The following is a 15266-nucleotide window of genomic DNA, read 5'->3' on the forward strand; positions in this document are numbered from 1 at the left end:
CTTTTATTAGGTTATTTTTCATAGAAATGTACACGTAAAGGTACCAGGCACAAGGTTTTGAAAGTAGTCCATTGGTCTAACATTACGCTCCTGTAGCAATCTTGGACTCATTATGGTCGGTTTAAAAACAAATTATCAAAATCCATACAGCAGAACCAGAGATATTCGTAACACTCATCTTTGTTCTCTCTGTTTCATATGTCTTGTTTACTGCTCATTGCGCCAGTATTGTACTTGGTGAGGCATCTGATTTTATTGCATTTTATTTGCTTATTTTGTCTTTCGCTTATACTTTTGATGAAGGTTCTAAGTCATCCAGGTCATGGTAAGGGCTGTATCGTAGGCAACTGGACATTTTCTTGGAGATGTTTCACCTCTTGCAACTCCCCTCCAAGAAAATGAGCTGCCTACGATACAACACTTAGAATCTTTCTTGTACTGTGTGCTATCATATTCTGTGAAGCACCTTCTATCCTTGGTTTTTGAAAAGCTCTATAAAAATAATTAAAAAAATGTCTATTATTATTATTATTATTATTTTTATTATTATTATTATTTACCAGAGAGCTTCCTCTGGAATCACGAAAACTTACTCACTACTATACTACTTTTATCTCACATGCAGTAGTACTCCTCAAGACCTGTAAACAATGTTTAAATTGGTGGAGTTACCCTTTAATATCCACACCGCTAAACTAGGGTAAAAAAAAAGACATTTTAATCTGGGTTATTTAAAAAAAAGAAAAGTGTTAGACGCTGAAAAACAGACTACAGACACAGGATCAAGGTACATGTTGTAGTTGACACATTGGTCTCTAGGGGGCGGTGAAGCTTCCACTCAGACCTCTGTGGACACTCTCTTCACAGCGGAAGTTGTTTCTCTTCGGTCAAATCAACATGGTGTCTCCCTGTTGTAGGCAATGTGAATGCAAACAAGCGACTCACCTCCGAAACGTTTAATACCGTCATTCGAGCTTTAACACAGCGGTAGCCGGTATAAAGGCTCCATGGCTCTCAGGGTGTGTGCTCGGTTCTTCAGGGACTCCGCCGTCCTCTCCAGACGGGCCGTCGTGTCCGCTCGGCAGGAAAGTGCGTCATGGTTTCTCACGGCAGGTCAGATACAGATATGTTTTCTTATGTCATTTCTGAGGCCAGGACGCGTGTTGTGTTGGTAAAAAAGTATGGGATAAATGTAAAGTGGGGGAAATGGGGCCTTCAGCTATTCAGCGTGCTCTGACGTTATGAGGAAGCAGAGCGACACAAGAAATCAGTGCACTTCTCCGCTCATCTGACACACAGTATGCTAACGTGTAAATACAAAAAATGACGCTACGGTGCTTTTTTTGATGCATCTGTTGTTTGACACAGAAAGCTCTTTAGATATTCATCTGCTGAAGGGAGAAAATCTCTCTGTACTCACCTCATGTCCGAGTGTAAGGCTTGCACACTGGAGCTTGATTCTGTGAATGTAAATACTGTCTGTGTTTTTCAATGAGTGAAAAGGAGTAGATTTAATTTAAAGAGGTCAGGGTCACCTGCATTTTTTAAACCAGGCATGTTTTTTTTTTGATAAGAAGTAATGTTTGATATATTTTTCTCGACTAATCCAATAATTGTTTACAGGGATGCATGGCAATAATGCCATGTCACTGGTATTGGTCGATAAAGGCTTTAAAATCAAATGTTGGCATTGGCCTGAAATGCAAATTTCTGCCGATATGACAGGCCAAGAATTTAATTTTGAAAAGCATTGTGAATCTGCCTTTGCCGGTGGGCCATCGCAATACAAGTAGCCATAATAATATGCTAAATCCACTGCCAGAGTGAACTGATGTTCTCTGCAATTAGATGGAGAAAATATGTGCATATTTGGGAATTGGCACCAGCTAAAATGAGTTGCAGAAATCTGAAACTGGCATCCCTAATTGTATAGTGTATGTAATGTTAAATAGCTGTCAATTACTGTCAGTTTTGTAGTGCACAGGAAAGTGATGTCTTCAATTTGCATGAAGTTCTAAATCTACAATATATAAAAAATTGTGAAGCAATTTTCTGTTGATAGACCAATCAAAAAAGCCTTTCATCAAATGGAAAATCAGCTTATTCTCCTTATGGCGTTATCAGTTTTTGTTAAAGCATTTTCAGTAAAGTTTTCTGTGGTTCCCAAAGAGGTACACAATGTGCACAATCATTGTGTGGCTAGTTTTATGAACAAGCTTATGAGCAAGGCCATCTGAATGCATTATTATACTTTGACATATCCATAGACTTCCAAGTAAGCAGAATGGTTCAGATATCCCGCAGCCTTGTTGGCAGCACTGTAATAGGGATGTTGATGTCTTTACAGGAAATGCTGCCTGCAGCAGAGGAGGAAGGAACGGATTTATCTTCACTCCTGCTTGTTTTATTACATCTGAAGCATTTCTCGACAGACTGATCAAAGGCAAAGCAGAAGAGGCAGACAGCAGTTTTTATCGCCACCCAGCCTCAGTTCCGCCGGACAACGGTAATCAGACCACTGCCTCAGAGATTTACATCCCTGAACTCATCTGATCATTCTGGCTCAGTCTTTTTTTTTTTCCCCAACGTCATCCTGCCACCAGTCTGATGTTTGAGTTCCTCCTCTTACTGCTGTCAAATTGTCTGTCCGAGGATTAATTTAGTTTTTGTGTTTTCAGGTGAACAGGTGTCTCTGTTACTCAGACATCCCGATCAGCCTGACAATGCAAAGGTGTTGAAAGTTGCCATAATAGGTTCCCCAAATGCTGGGAAGTCCACACTGTCCAATCAGCTCCTTGGCAGAAAGGTTACTGTCCTGACCGTCTCCCTTTCACACCTACACACTTTGATTTGTCTGCCTGAATTAGGACCTTTTTTTTTTTTACAGTGAATAATTCTTTCTTAAAGGTGTTTGCTGTGTCCAAGAAAGTACACACCACACGGACTCGTGCCATGGGCGTCTTAACAGAAGATGACACACAGATAGTAAGAGCTCTTTTCAGTCTCTTCTGTTATAAGTTACTCATGGTAAAAAGCTGAAAGTCAATACATGTGTGTGACTGTTTTGTAGGTTATACTGGACACTCCTGGTCTCACCACTGCATCAAAGGTCAAAAGGTGACTTCCTTCGTTAGATTTTTGATGTTTCTTTTTAAATCTGTAGTCTACATGCAGTGTTATTATTCAGTGCAATGTATGAATGGGCCTATGTTTCCACAGACACCAGCTGGAGAAGTCTCTGCTCGTGGATCCCTGGAACACAGTCAAAGAAGCCGACCTAAGTATGACATAAATTTACACTGAGCCTTTTTATTAGTTGAGGCTGAGCTGCAGTTTCGTTTTGATTTAACACAGAGAGTGAAATATAGTGCTGAGTTTCAAGGGCTCATAATTGGAACTGTCCATTCTCAGTGGTAGTCATGGTGGACGCGGCAGACAAGTGGACGTGCAACAGGCTTGACAATGAGGTGCTGAAATGTCTGGCTCAGCACCCTCACATCCCTGCAATCCTGGTCCTCAATAAGGTATTTTCCCCCAGAATAATACACACTGACTACACTGTCATCAGGCTTTCGTCACACCAACAAATACTTTCATTTAGATTCCCCATTAAAAGACATATATGTTGATGCAGCTGTCCCTTGTGCTAAATTTCTTAGAAATACCTGGAGAAGATTATTTTCTGAATTTAAAGAATAAGACCTTGGTTATTCAATACTTGCGCTCAAAACCGCAACGTCTTAGTCCTTCTCTTATTTGTTTCTGACTTGCTCAATTCTTTTTTGACACTCAGCTTATTCGATGCTCCTGAAGATGTAAGGACTTTTTTTTTTTTTTTTCTTTTTCTTTAAAGCCTAAATAATTTTCTAAAACAGCTGGGCACTGTAGTGTTCAGTGAACTTTACTCAAACAAGGTCAAATAATGTATTTGGATATTTACAGCAGCAAGACGGTGTGTGTGTCTGTTTCTCTGTTTGTTTCAGTTTTTCTCTGTTTTTTCTCTTTTCTCTCCATTTATGATCGTATAGACCAAATCACTCTGCCTAGTCACTGTTGGGTAGAAAACTGGCTGTTGATTTGCGTTGTGGAGAGATGTTTAAATCAACTTTATTTAACGTTTATTTGTGTTGTCATTTTTTACAAACTGTAACAACAACTGTAATGTTGTAAAGATGTATACTATGACACGGTTGTTCGACCTCTCTGAGCTTTCCACCGTCTTATTTTATGTACTGTGTTGCTTTGCTAGTGTCTGATATGTACACAGCGGCGACATCTCGGATTAACTGCTAGTTCGGGTTAAACTCAAGCAGTCTTTTTTTTGTTTGTTTGTTTGTGGTCCAACAAGTAAATTAGATGTCCAAAGTACGTCATGGAAAGTTTTGTTATAAATAAGATACGACTGTATCAGAAATGAATTTTAGACAAATTAGATGTATACACTTTTAATTAGAATCGAGACAAATTGTATGTAAACTAATGTATGTTGCAGAGCTTTTCAACCTGGAATGTATTGTAAACAAACGTTGTGATTCTGTCTATATGAAGGGTTGCAGCCTTGCTTTTGCGTGGGATCACTTTGTTGTTGGTTAGAGTCTTTTAATTAGATCTCTTGACGATACGAAAAATAAAAAAACATTATGAGATTTCCTTGAACACTTTTCAAAACATTTAAAGAATTGTTCACCTGCACTTAAGAGTCTCATAGATGTTTACACTGATGTTTAACCTTTTTTTAAGGTGGACCTGGTTAAGGCCAAGGACAGACTGCTGAATATCACAGCGGAGTTGACATGCGGAGTGGTAAACGGACAAAAAATGCAGGTCAGGGCCTTGATCAGGCCTTCTCGGGCTGAAAAGAGGCCAGAGAGGGATTCAGAGATGTCGCTTGATGAGGACAAAACAGTGCCTGAGGACAGCGCTGAGACAAACTCTGTACTGAGCAAAGAGAAACTGAAGGCGCTGAGGAGCCAACAGGGCTGGCCTCACTTCAAGGACGTCTTCATGCTCTCCTCTTTGGACAGCGAGTACATCGATGCGCTGAAGGTACATGCGAGATTAGGGTCATAGTAAGAGAAATGTGTACAGATGGCTTTTTGTATCATAAATATAACACTAAACCACTTTATTTCATGACAATAACCATGTTTTTATCACACCGCTGTAGAACTACTTATTGGTTGAGGCCAAGCCAGGATCGTGGCAGTACCACAGTGAGGTCCTGACTGACCAGAGTCCAGAGGAAGTCTGCGCCAACATCATCAGAGAGAAGCTTCTGGAGTGTCTGCCTCAGGAAGTGCCCTATTCAGTGACACAGGTGACTAATGGACCATTTTTGCACTCTCAGTCACACATGACGACGAGCTGACAGCTGACTGACTTGCTCATCACATCTCGCTGCACCGAGTCTGCGGCTTATTTTAAGCCCTTCATACTGACTTTCAACCTACATGCTGATGTGTGCTTTGATGCAGCATCCGCCTGCTTCAACTCTGCTTTTTGTTTGCACACTGGGGGCCATTTTGTAATTTCCCATTCGGGCATTATTTTCATTTTCATTTACATGGTAATTATCACATTGGTCTGTATTTACCGCTACTGTAGTATTTACTGCAAAGGTGTTAAATCTGACTGACTACACACTAGTAATGCAAAAATGTAACACATGGAACGCATCCCGATAAGACTAATCCGTACGAAATCTTAAATATTCATGGAAAGAATGCTGTGATGTGTAGTAATGGTTACTAGTTCAAGCCAACAGCTGACGTCTCCTGTTTCATGTTGACCTTCACTTTGTTGAATCGAGCACATTGTTAATATCTCATTTTTTCTGTTTTCAGTCTGTTGAACTCTGGCAAGAGGTAGAAAATGGGGAGCTCCATATTTCTGTGAAACTTTATGCCAAGAAAGTATCTCACGTGGTAAGTGCTCTCTACACATTTATGGCTTTTTGAAGCACGGCTCTTGTAAAGTGTCTTGTGAGCCTGTGTACTAAAAATGGGCTTTGACTCCTTTAAACATCTGCATGTTCAGCTACTTGTTTAAAGTCTTGGCTAAGTTTAGCTTACGTTTTAATTCTTGGGCTTTCTGATTATGTTTTGTTTAATACCTACCTAATATGTTTTATGTGACACATGTGCTCTAACACTGCAATTTCACTCTGGTATTAATAAATTACTCTTTGTAATATTTAATCTGGGTTTGATTTCTAATAACCATCACACTGGGAAAAGTGAAAGGAAGGAATGAGATTATAGTACGACAACATGAAAGTGCCTATGCGTTCACTGGTATGCACACATCCAAATCAATATGAAGAATATTGACAGAAAATACAAACTACTCTGGAGGAAGTGAAGTCTCTCCGTTATTGACACCTGTGGCCTCTAATGGCCTCTGATATTTATTTTCCGTCTCCCAGTACCTCCACATTCCTTTTTTCTTTGAGTTTTTAACTTGTAAATATTTGAGCAGCCTTTCTGAACCATGCATATTTGATGGCAAAGAATATTCAGAGCTACATCTGTGTTACTGAAATATTTCAAGGCCAGTGACCTCTAGAGGAGGCCTGAGAAGAGAAGGCTTAGACCAACACCATTCTTTGCTTCATGCTTTAACATTCAGCAAAGGACTACAGAGGTAGATCCAGTGCAATACAGTGATGATTGACCAAAGAAATTAGTTTCTTTTATGAATAGTTCCTGGCACAAACCCATCTTTTTTTGGTTTATTTGACTAAATCAGAAATTTTGAGTCGAGCTCAATGTAAAACAAGCTTCAGAGAGGGCTTGAAATACATATGATGGTAGAGCTTCTAGGTATTCAAATGAATTATCACTGGAAGAAATTGCATGGACTAAAGAATTTTTATCGAAAAAAAGTTTGAGTCTTTGTGAGATTCTTTTGGGGTTATTTCTGCTCATATGTGCCTGTGATCAAACTTTTGTATAACAGGATAGTTTTGATAGTCAGATATTTCATCACATAGTTTGTAATTACAGGGAGAGGGGACATCATGGCAGTCATTTTTGAAAGATGATGCTGTTCACCAACTCAAAGTTGACTTCATAAAACCTTCCCACACCCCTTGTTGTTTGCAACAGATACCATCATAATATTTTCAACAAGGACCTTTTAAGTTGGTTTCAAGTTTTAAACCTGCATCACTCAAATGGGACTCTTCTTCCTGCTGTGAAATAAAACAAATGTTCCTATCCTTTTTGTGTCTACAGAGCATGGTGATCGGCCCTGCTGGCCAGCTGGTAGCGCAGATCGCCCATGAGGTGGGCGAGGACCTGAGCCGGGTCTTCCTGAGGGATGTAAAGCTGAAGCTCTCAGTCAAACTAAGGAAGTGAAGAGGGCTAGAACGGTCCTGCTGGATTCAAGATGACTCTTTTTTTATTTTTCTCTGTGAAGGACAGACCTGCAGAGCCGAACACAGGATTAGATCTCATCATGAGTCAGATTTGGAGTTGCGATGTGGCATATAGCTACAGTCCCGGAGCTCCCACCTAGATGGTACCTGTCAGAAGAAAATTATTTTTGTCTTTTTCATCCTTTGTCTTCATGCATCAGCCTCATGAAGTCTGATAAGACATTATGAAATATTTGTACATATATATACCTATAAAATGCTGCTACTCTTGGGTCCCCCAACTTTAAGAAATTGAATTTAACTAAACAAGTTAAATGTACAAAATATGTATATTAAAAGTAGCTCACACCAGCTGAAGAATGGACTGTGATACATTATTGGCACTTATTTAGCAATGATACATTTTTAGGCAACAAACATGACACAGAGTGTCATCAATGCCTGTTTTGACTAAGTTTGACAGTGTGTTCATGGCTGAGCAGGTTTGGCGAGCTGTGAAAAGGCCGATGGTTTATCTTTGGCTCTCAGAGCTTTTTACTTGGCGCTCGCTTCGCGCCTAGCGGAACCTGCACAGTCATGTTCACTCAAATGTCCCTGATGTACCATCCACCCGTGTTCCCTCCACTCCCACATCACTTTAGCCTTCTCCACCGCCTTTGAAGTGTGGCCATCCATCCCTGCGACTATCACTTTGTGTTCTGCTCCTTTCTTCCCTTTCTCTCTCCTCCTCCTCCTCCTCCACCCTCTGCTTTTTTGGCTCTTATAAAACCCGGCTCTTGCCCCCGAGGGTTGAATTGTCTCCCTAATGGATAGCAAAATGGAGCACTAACCTGATGCTAAAATGGGTCAGATAATGGTGATTGGATTCATTCCTGCTGCCTGTGAGTTAACTCAACGGTTACTCTATCCGGGGCGTCTTGATGAATAACCAGCTAGTGGCCTAAAGCAAGGGCGACAGGAGGGAGGGGGGGAGGCCTTGAATGTCTCACAGAAGCTGTGTCAGCCCCTCAAGCTATCCCTGCTCTCTGCAACGGCTGCATCCCAGTGATTAGACAAGCCGGCAGCACAGCAGAGATCACCACTTAGACAAGCCAACTGCTGCTTGAAAATATTATAGCTGACGTACATTAAAGTAAACCCTCAAACAGAAGATATTAAGCGTGCTGAGACCCTGCTTTCACCAAAATAATGAGCTACTCACTTGTTTGGGAGCCAAGCTTTATTTTATTTCGCATGCATCCATAAGTACATCTCAGAAACTGAATCACAAGATCATGAATAACACATCAATCAAGTCTTTTCATCCTTCCCGGTCCTGATGAGTTTGAGCGAGGGCCATATAACCCTTACCATTACTAAAAACTCAGTAATGGTAACGGTTTGACGGCCCTCCTCCGCAATGCGTGCAGCGCAGGCTTCAACCGCAGTCGGTTGGGCCTGAGTGTGTGCTGATAGTGCTGGAGGGGGAATGAAACCCTGGATAGTACATCATCTATACTGTAGTGTCTCTTTAATAAACTTACAGTATAAGATGATATCCTGTCCAGGGCACAAGACAGAACTGTTGAGCAGCAGGTCTCTGCTGTGTTTGGAATCTGCAAGACAAAGATAGACGACTCATTAGTGATGCATACAGCGAATGCCAGCCAATGAAAATATGAAAGGTTAAAAAGAAAAGATAATTCCCTTTTTTTTTTTTTTTTACCAAAATGTAGTGTAAAACAAGATCCGTTCAGATAAACCCAACCCGCAGGCCTCATTGCCTCCTCCGCCTCTGTTACACACTCACCTCTTTATTTCCCGCTGACATTTGGCTCCCCGTGCTCATATTTTGGGGCTGCTATGCGTCCATGTCTGCTTCACAGGATCCTAACTGCTGCTGCTTGCTGGACACCGACACTTAAAAGCCCCCGGCCTCATTAGCATACGTGATGACATCTGGGTGGACCAGACAGCACGGGCTGAACTTTTTTCTTATCTGGTCCTAACCTGGTCGCCTCTGTCCGATAATTGCCCACACCCTTATTACAACCGGCTGACAGAAAAATTACACATGAAGCTCATTTTTTATTTTAACTGCGTGTACACTGTCATTTGAGATGATAAGAGAGGCCAGACAGAACTTTCTTTTAGTAAATGTTTTGAATTCATTGATTTATATTACAAGGAAAATGGTCATTAAAGGATAAGTTCACCTGAAAAATGAGAATTCAGTTATTATCTACTAAAGATAAAAAAATGATCTAGCCTTAAAAATCAACTCTTGTGTACTCATCCGCATCGAAGGTCAGGGAAAGTATAGTCCACAAAACATTCCTGGGGCTTCACAGCTAAACAGGGTTGTAGGCATTCCCCTACACAACAGGAGGAGATGGAGACTTCTTTTAATAAAATGAAAAAAACAAGTGAACCCCCCCCAACAAAATCATGAAATGGCTCCATACAGCTCATCTGGCGTAATTCAAGTCTGGAATCCCAAAGATCCTTTTTGTACACCCTTCATGTGCAATTGAGCTCATGCCTGGGTGCCTGCTAACGCTTGTAGCTTAGCAGCTACAGTGAAAGATATTTAAAGGGTTTAAATGATGTCTTTTCAAATCAGCTGGGGATCTCAGGTTTTCCTCAGACTTGGATTATGCCAGTCAAGCTGTACGGAGCCGTTTTACTTTGTCTATTTGGTTGCATTTTCATTTAACGTTTTAAAACACCCCCATCTGAATGCTGCGACTCTGTTTTGCTGTGGAGCTCCAGAAATGTTTTGTGGACTAGGAAACTTCACCTGACCTTTTTTCCTATAATTGACCATTTTCAATAGTTTGTTCTGGCAGAATTTCTTTAAAAAGGATAGTGTTTCGTGCAGGAATGAAAAATCTTTCTCTCAATATTTTTCTAAAGTTCTCTTCACAGAAATTAGCTGAGCGTTTTGGCCTTTCCTTGCTCCACTGGCAATGCAGTGATACAGCTAATGTTCGCCTCTAAAGCCCTCTGAGCCTTTGGATTTATGTGTGATGGTTTCACGGGCTGGAATTTAATACAACGATATGTCAGATGATGTCATGTTATCTGACTTATTAAATCCTTTTTTTTTTTTTTTTTTTTCACACGCTCAGCCAGATTCCAGGATAGGGAGCGCTCAGATGTGGTTTTTTATTAGATGTGTCATACAAGACGCTGCATATCAAACTCGAGGCATCATATTACACCCGGGCTGTGATGGAGCGGGTCGTCGTTTGGCGTCTTCAATCTCCGACAGTTTGTCTTCATCCTTTAAAAAAAAAAAAACTGTCTGTCTTTGTGGAGAAAAATACATCTTTCAGGGTGACTCTGCCCTCCTGCCTCCTGGACTCATTGAATTCAAATCACAAAGCAGCTTGTTAAGCAGTAATTGAACAAGATCAGAGGATGTACACAATAAAGCCACCTATTTTTTCAGGTATTGAGTGCAGTGACTTCCTCAAGCAACGCTGATGAATGCACCTGCTCCAAAAACCAAATCATTAACATAGAAATATTCACAGTGCGCTCGACAGCACTATTCTAAGGTCACACTCATTTATCACTGGACCTACAGCGGGGTGTGGGGAGGGCTGTGATTCTGAATATTTTCAACAGCGATCCAGTAATTCAATTCTCTAACTAGGTCTCTGTTTTATGCATTCTGTACATGAACTCGTTCTTTAGGAGGGTCCAGGTTACATGATACGATGGTCAGGCCAGGGTGTGGGAGGTGGTTGGGGGTGTGTAGGCGCAGATAAAGAACGAGGTAGGACTATCTGGGTGGCTTGGTCTCGCTCCAGCTCTTTATCTGCAGCAGAAACGCTCCACGCTTTTTTTCTTTTCTTTTTTTTTTTCAGAAAATTTCCATTTGCGCTCACAGATAAGTTGTGTATTCGTCGCCACGCATGCAGACAAAAAGCAAAAAAGGGAGGAAGCTGGCATTGTGCAACACGCCGGCTTTATCCACATTAATCAGAGGAGACAAACATCAGTGGGTGGTGGTGGTTGGGGGGGGGGGGGATGTTCGATTAAAACTGGGTGCAGTTGTAGGTGAAGGGGAGAAAAGTTTCAAGTAAATGCCATGACATCGTGTAGGTGCATCAGCCGTTTCTAGCTTTGTCCAGTCTCCAGCCCCCGCCCTCACTTCACAGGCTCAGATCAGAGCAAAAATGCAAAACCACTGTGGAAATGAGTTTTTACATAAGCAGACTAATTAAGAGTTGGGGGAAGAAAGACAGAGAGAGACATTATAGAAGAGTGATTTTGGTCCTCCCTCAGGCAAAATAAGTATCTGGAGGTTTTATGGAAAAAGAAAGTTTCCATTTTTCCTTCTGATGTGAACCTTTTTTTAATTTATTTTTTTAATTATTATATTTGTATCCATCTGTCATTATCTGAGGGTAGCTCATGTTCCCATTTCAGACGTATGAAACATCTGGCCAGAAGAAATGTGAGCATTATCATTATCATTATTATTATTATTATTAGTTTTTAAAGAAGAGGAGATTCCATCCTGTAGGAAGGCCCCAAATAGAGCTGTACATGTGTTTGCCTTAATTGGCACAGCTACATCCTTAAAGGTTGTGAACATAGTGTAATTACTCTAAAGATAACGGCTCCGGGACAGGGAGTGTGGCAGATAAATACTTGCACTTTTATCTTATTTATGGGGAAAATAATTGGTATTTATGTGCTGGATTGTACCAAAACATGACATGTACATAAAGATGATGAGCGGTGGCGGAACATAACTAAGTGTCGGTGCCATTTTGAGTTTTTTCCGGTATATGCTTCTATATTCTTCTACATCTTCTTCACTACTCCAATCCAGAGGGAAATGTTGTACTCTCTGTAACAATAATTACCAGCTTTTTTTTTTTTTTTTTTTTCAGAAAAAGATTTTACATGAATAAAACATGATTATAAAACACAACATTGTCACGGATTAAACTTTTAGTAATTGTGCCTTGTGACTTAATATAAGAGTCACAGGAGCCGTCTTTCTGCTGAATCAGTAATTTACACACATTTACCCGATAAGACTTCACTCCTTTTCAATTGTAACAGAGTATGTTTACGTTACTGTCAGTAGTTTGACTTAAGTACAGGATCAGAGTAGTCCCTCCACCACAGAGGGGTGAGTCAACCAGCTCAAAAGAACTACAGGAACACACCGCAAAAAGGGTAGCTAAAATATAAGAAGAAAACACTACATTTGAGGAGAAAATTCTTAAAACAAGAGAAATTATCTGTCCATGCAGCAAGTTACATTTACTTAACAAGAAATCTTGAAATAAGATTGTTAAATCTAAAATTAAGAGGGCCCTGATAAGTATTCTAAAGGGTTTAAATAAGCAGAAATGGCTGATTATTAGATCAAATTACTTGAAATCAAACTTCCTACAGCACAATAATAAGTGAAATAAACAATATAAGCACATAATTCTTGTTAAAAAAAAAAGGAATAGAATATACATCTTAACTGAATCACAACCAGGATGGCAAGTATGAGTACCATCAACATTTATTAACAGTATAGAAGTCTGAGGCATTTTCAACAGATGCTTTATGTGTTATTCTTACATCAAGTAAATTGAGGTTGCTGCTGAATCTTAAAACAAGTTTTAATTTGGTGAGATTTTTGGAGAGAGCTAGAGCTAGAGCTAAAAAAAACATATTTTAACATTTATTCTCTCAATTTTAAGATTCCTGGACTAGTTGAGACAAAAAAGACATGTCCGTGATAAATGTAAGATTATACCTTTAATGCAAAGATAAGTGCAAGTTAATAACTTTTAAAACAAGATAATCCATCTAACATGTCTAAATCTAAGATTTTATGTCTTGGCAAGTGCAGAACTATTTGCAGGAACATGTAGGTCATGTGCAAGAGACGAGCGCATGTGTACAAGCCAAGTGTTTCTAAATGAAGGAGGATGGTTGTTTTTTTTACCCGTGCCTGTTTTTCTGTGGTTAGTTGGTTGGTTGGTTGGTTGGTTTTGTCAGCAGGATCCAGCAGATGTTTTCTAACTCTCTCTAACATTGCAAGACAGGGTGGTTTAAAATGTTTTTGTTAATTTCTCAGGGAATGACGCATGAATCTTGATGAAAGAAATATCTGGCTGGCTGGTACCTATGAGTGAGAACAATTCCATGCAGGTGTATATTTTCTTGTGTTTTAACGATTCATTTAGATAACTTTGGCTCAACATCGGCCCCCCCACTTTCGGTCCAGGCAGCCGTTAGTTTTCCACTCATTTTCACAACAAAACACACCCTGAAAAGACTTGAAGTGCCACTGCAGTGGTGTTCGTGTCTGCTTTTAATGCAATCAGTCAGTATGAGGTAATACAAACCAACATACAAGTTTGAAACGGTTACAGCTGATATATGATGTCCACTGCGACAGATTTTTCAGGTCTCTGTTCACTTCCAGTCTGATTTTCCTGCGGCGCCCAAATGATTGGAATTAAACCACCTCACAAAAAATCTGAAACACATTATCTTGGAAAAACATTAGCAGTAGCAATGAAGTGACTTGGCTCAAACATGAACAAAAATAAATAAATAAATGAAAAATAAATAAAATAACTCACTAGACTCCCACTGCGCTACATAATTAGCCTTTAATCAATCATATGAAAAAATGTGTATTGCCATTATCATTTGCAGAAGTATGATGGCAATAATACTAGCTGTAATTTCTATTATTAACAGCAGTATGGCTGGAGTCTGTTGCAGCACCATCTAGGACCACTCTCAATGTTTGTGACATGATGTGACTGCCCCCTGCAGGTTGAATATGAAATGTCTCTGGGTCAGATCAAGACAGTCAGATGTCCAGGTCAGCTGCCTATAGGGACATGAAAATGAATGTTTCGAAGACTGACAAGTCTAATATTTGATTTAATGTTGATCATCTATCATAATCAGCAAAGAGCTAATCTCTAACTGAATTTTTTTGGCAAGACGTTCTACCTAAAAGTCATACTTGGGATATCATATTGAAATATCACTATCACCCACACGATTAGTACTTGAGAAAAATCTTGAAGCATCTGATATTGAGATTGTCAAATTAATTTTTTATTTCAGATTGCAGAGCTATTTTACTTTGAATTATCGTTGTTTAAATTATTTCATCATGTAATGCAGCATGCAAGCTTCAAAGTAACTAGTAACTAAAGTTATCACATAAATATAGTAAAATTGAGGGGAAAGTACAATATTTGCCACTGAAATACAGTGGACTTTAATTATAGAGTAGCAGAACATGGAAATACTCTAAAGTACAAGTGCCTTAGACTTGTACTTTCTACAGCTGATGAAGGGACAGGTTAACAAACACAAACGCAGCACAGCAAGACGCCAACATGCAAAAGCAAATGACACCAATAGTAAACGAAGCTCTTTCCAATCTAAAGAAAGCGGAAGAACAGGAAGCAGCAATGACGACATCTACTATTCAGCAGATTAGGCCGTGCAAAGAAATGTGAAGCAAGTCTCTGAACTCTACCAGAGGGATGAACACCGTCCGCCCAAAAGACAGTCCCTCATTTGGTGTTTTGATGGCCCAAAGTCTCCCATAAGTGTCCAGTTGGGTTGAGATCTGGTGACTGCTACAGCAATAGACGATGATTCACATAATTTTCATACTCATATACTCAAAGCAAGCATGTTGAGATATCACTTCAGTGTCAATGGAACAATCTGCTCCTGCTTGTCCTGTCGATTTTCATGCCTGCTGCCTTCCTGTGAAGTTTGCACGAACATTGTGATGTGATCATCTCCTCGTGCCCAGGCAATGAAACCTTTTCAAGCTATGTGTGGGGATTGCCGGGCCTTCCCCATTTAATATTCCATGACAGACAAACAGACAGCGAGGCCAACA

The 15266-nt window shown here is 40.0% G+C and overlaps 1 protein-coding gene and 1 long non-coding RNA gene across 2 annotated transcripts; one reads left to right on the forward strand and one right to left on the reverse strand.

The window, feature by feature from the left end:
- Nucleotides 1-848: 848 nt before the first annotated feature.
- eral1 (Era-like 12S mitochondrial rRNA chaperone 1) lies at nt 849-7735 on the forward strand. Its single transcript, XM_030439034.1, has 11 exons — nt 849-1113; nt 2348-2506; nt 2679-2806; nt 2908-2985; nt 3071-3117; nt 3220-3281; nt 3412-3524; nt 4741-5046; nt 5168-5317; nt 5844-5924; nt 7236-7735. Exons 1-11 carry the CDS (start codon nt 1008-1010, stop codon nt 7356-7358), a joined length of 1353 nt encoding a protein of 450 aa, XP_030294894.1. The 5' UTR covers nt 849-1007; the 3' UTR covers nt 7359-7735.
- Nucleotides 7736-8582: 847 nt separating this feature from the next.
- On the reverse strand, nt 8583-9310 carry LOC115594783 (uncharacterized). Its single transcript, XR_003986554.1, has 2 exons — nt 9168-9310; nt 8583-8973 (listed from the first exon to the last, which is right to left on the reverse strand). It is a non-coding gene; the product is annotated as an uncharacterized LOC115594783 (long non-coding RNA).
- Between the last annotated feature and the right edge of the window lie 5956 nt (nt 9311-15266).

This window comes from Sparus aurata, chromosome 13, assembly GCF_900880675.1.
Source record: "Sparus aurata chromosome 13, fSpaAur1.1, whole genome shotgun sequence".
NCBI classification, from domain to species: domain Eukaryota; kingdom Metazoa; phylum Chordata; class Actinopteri; order Spariformes; family Sparidae; genus Sparus; species Sparus aurata.

Coding starts and splice junctions, on each gene's coding strand:
- eral1 (XM_030439034.1), top strand. CDS start 1,008: ATGGCTCTCAGGGTGTGTGCTCGGTTCTTCAGGGACTCCGCCGTCCTC. Junction 2,986..3,070: donor CAGAAGATGACACACAGATA/GTAAGAGCTCTT, acceptor ACTGTTTTGTAG/GTTATACTGGACACTCCTGG. Junction 5,318..5,843: donor TGCCCTATTCAGTGACACAG/GTGACTAATGGA, acceptor TTCTGTTTTCAG/TCTGTTGAACTCTGGCAAGA.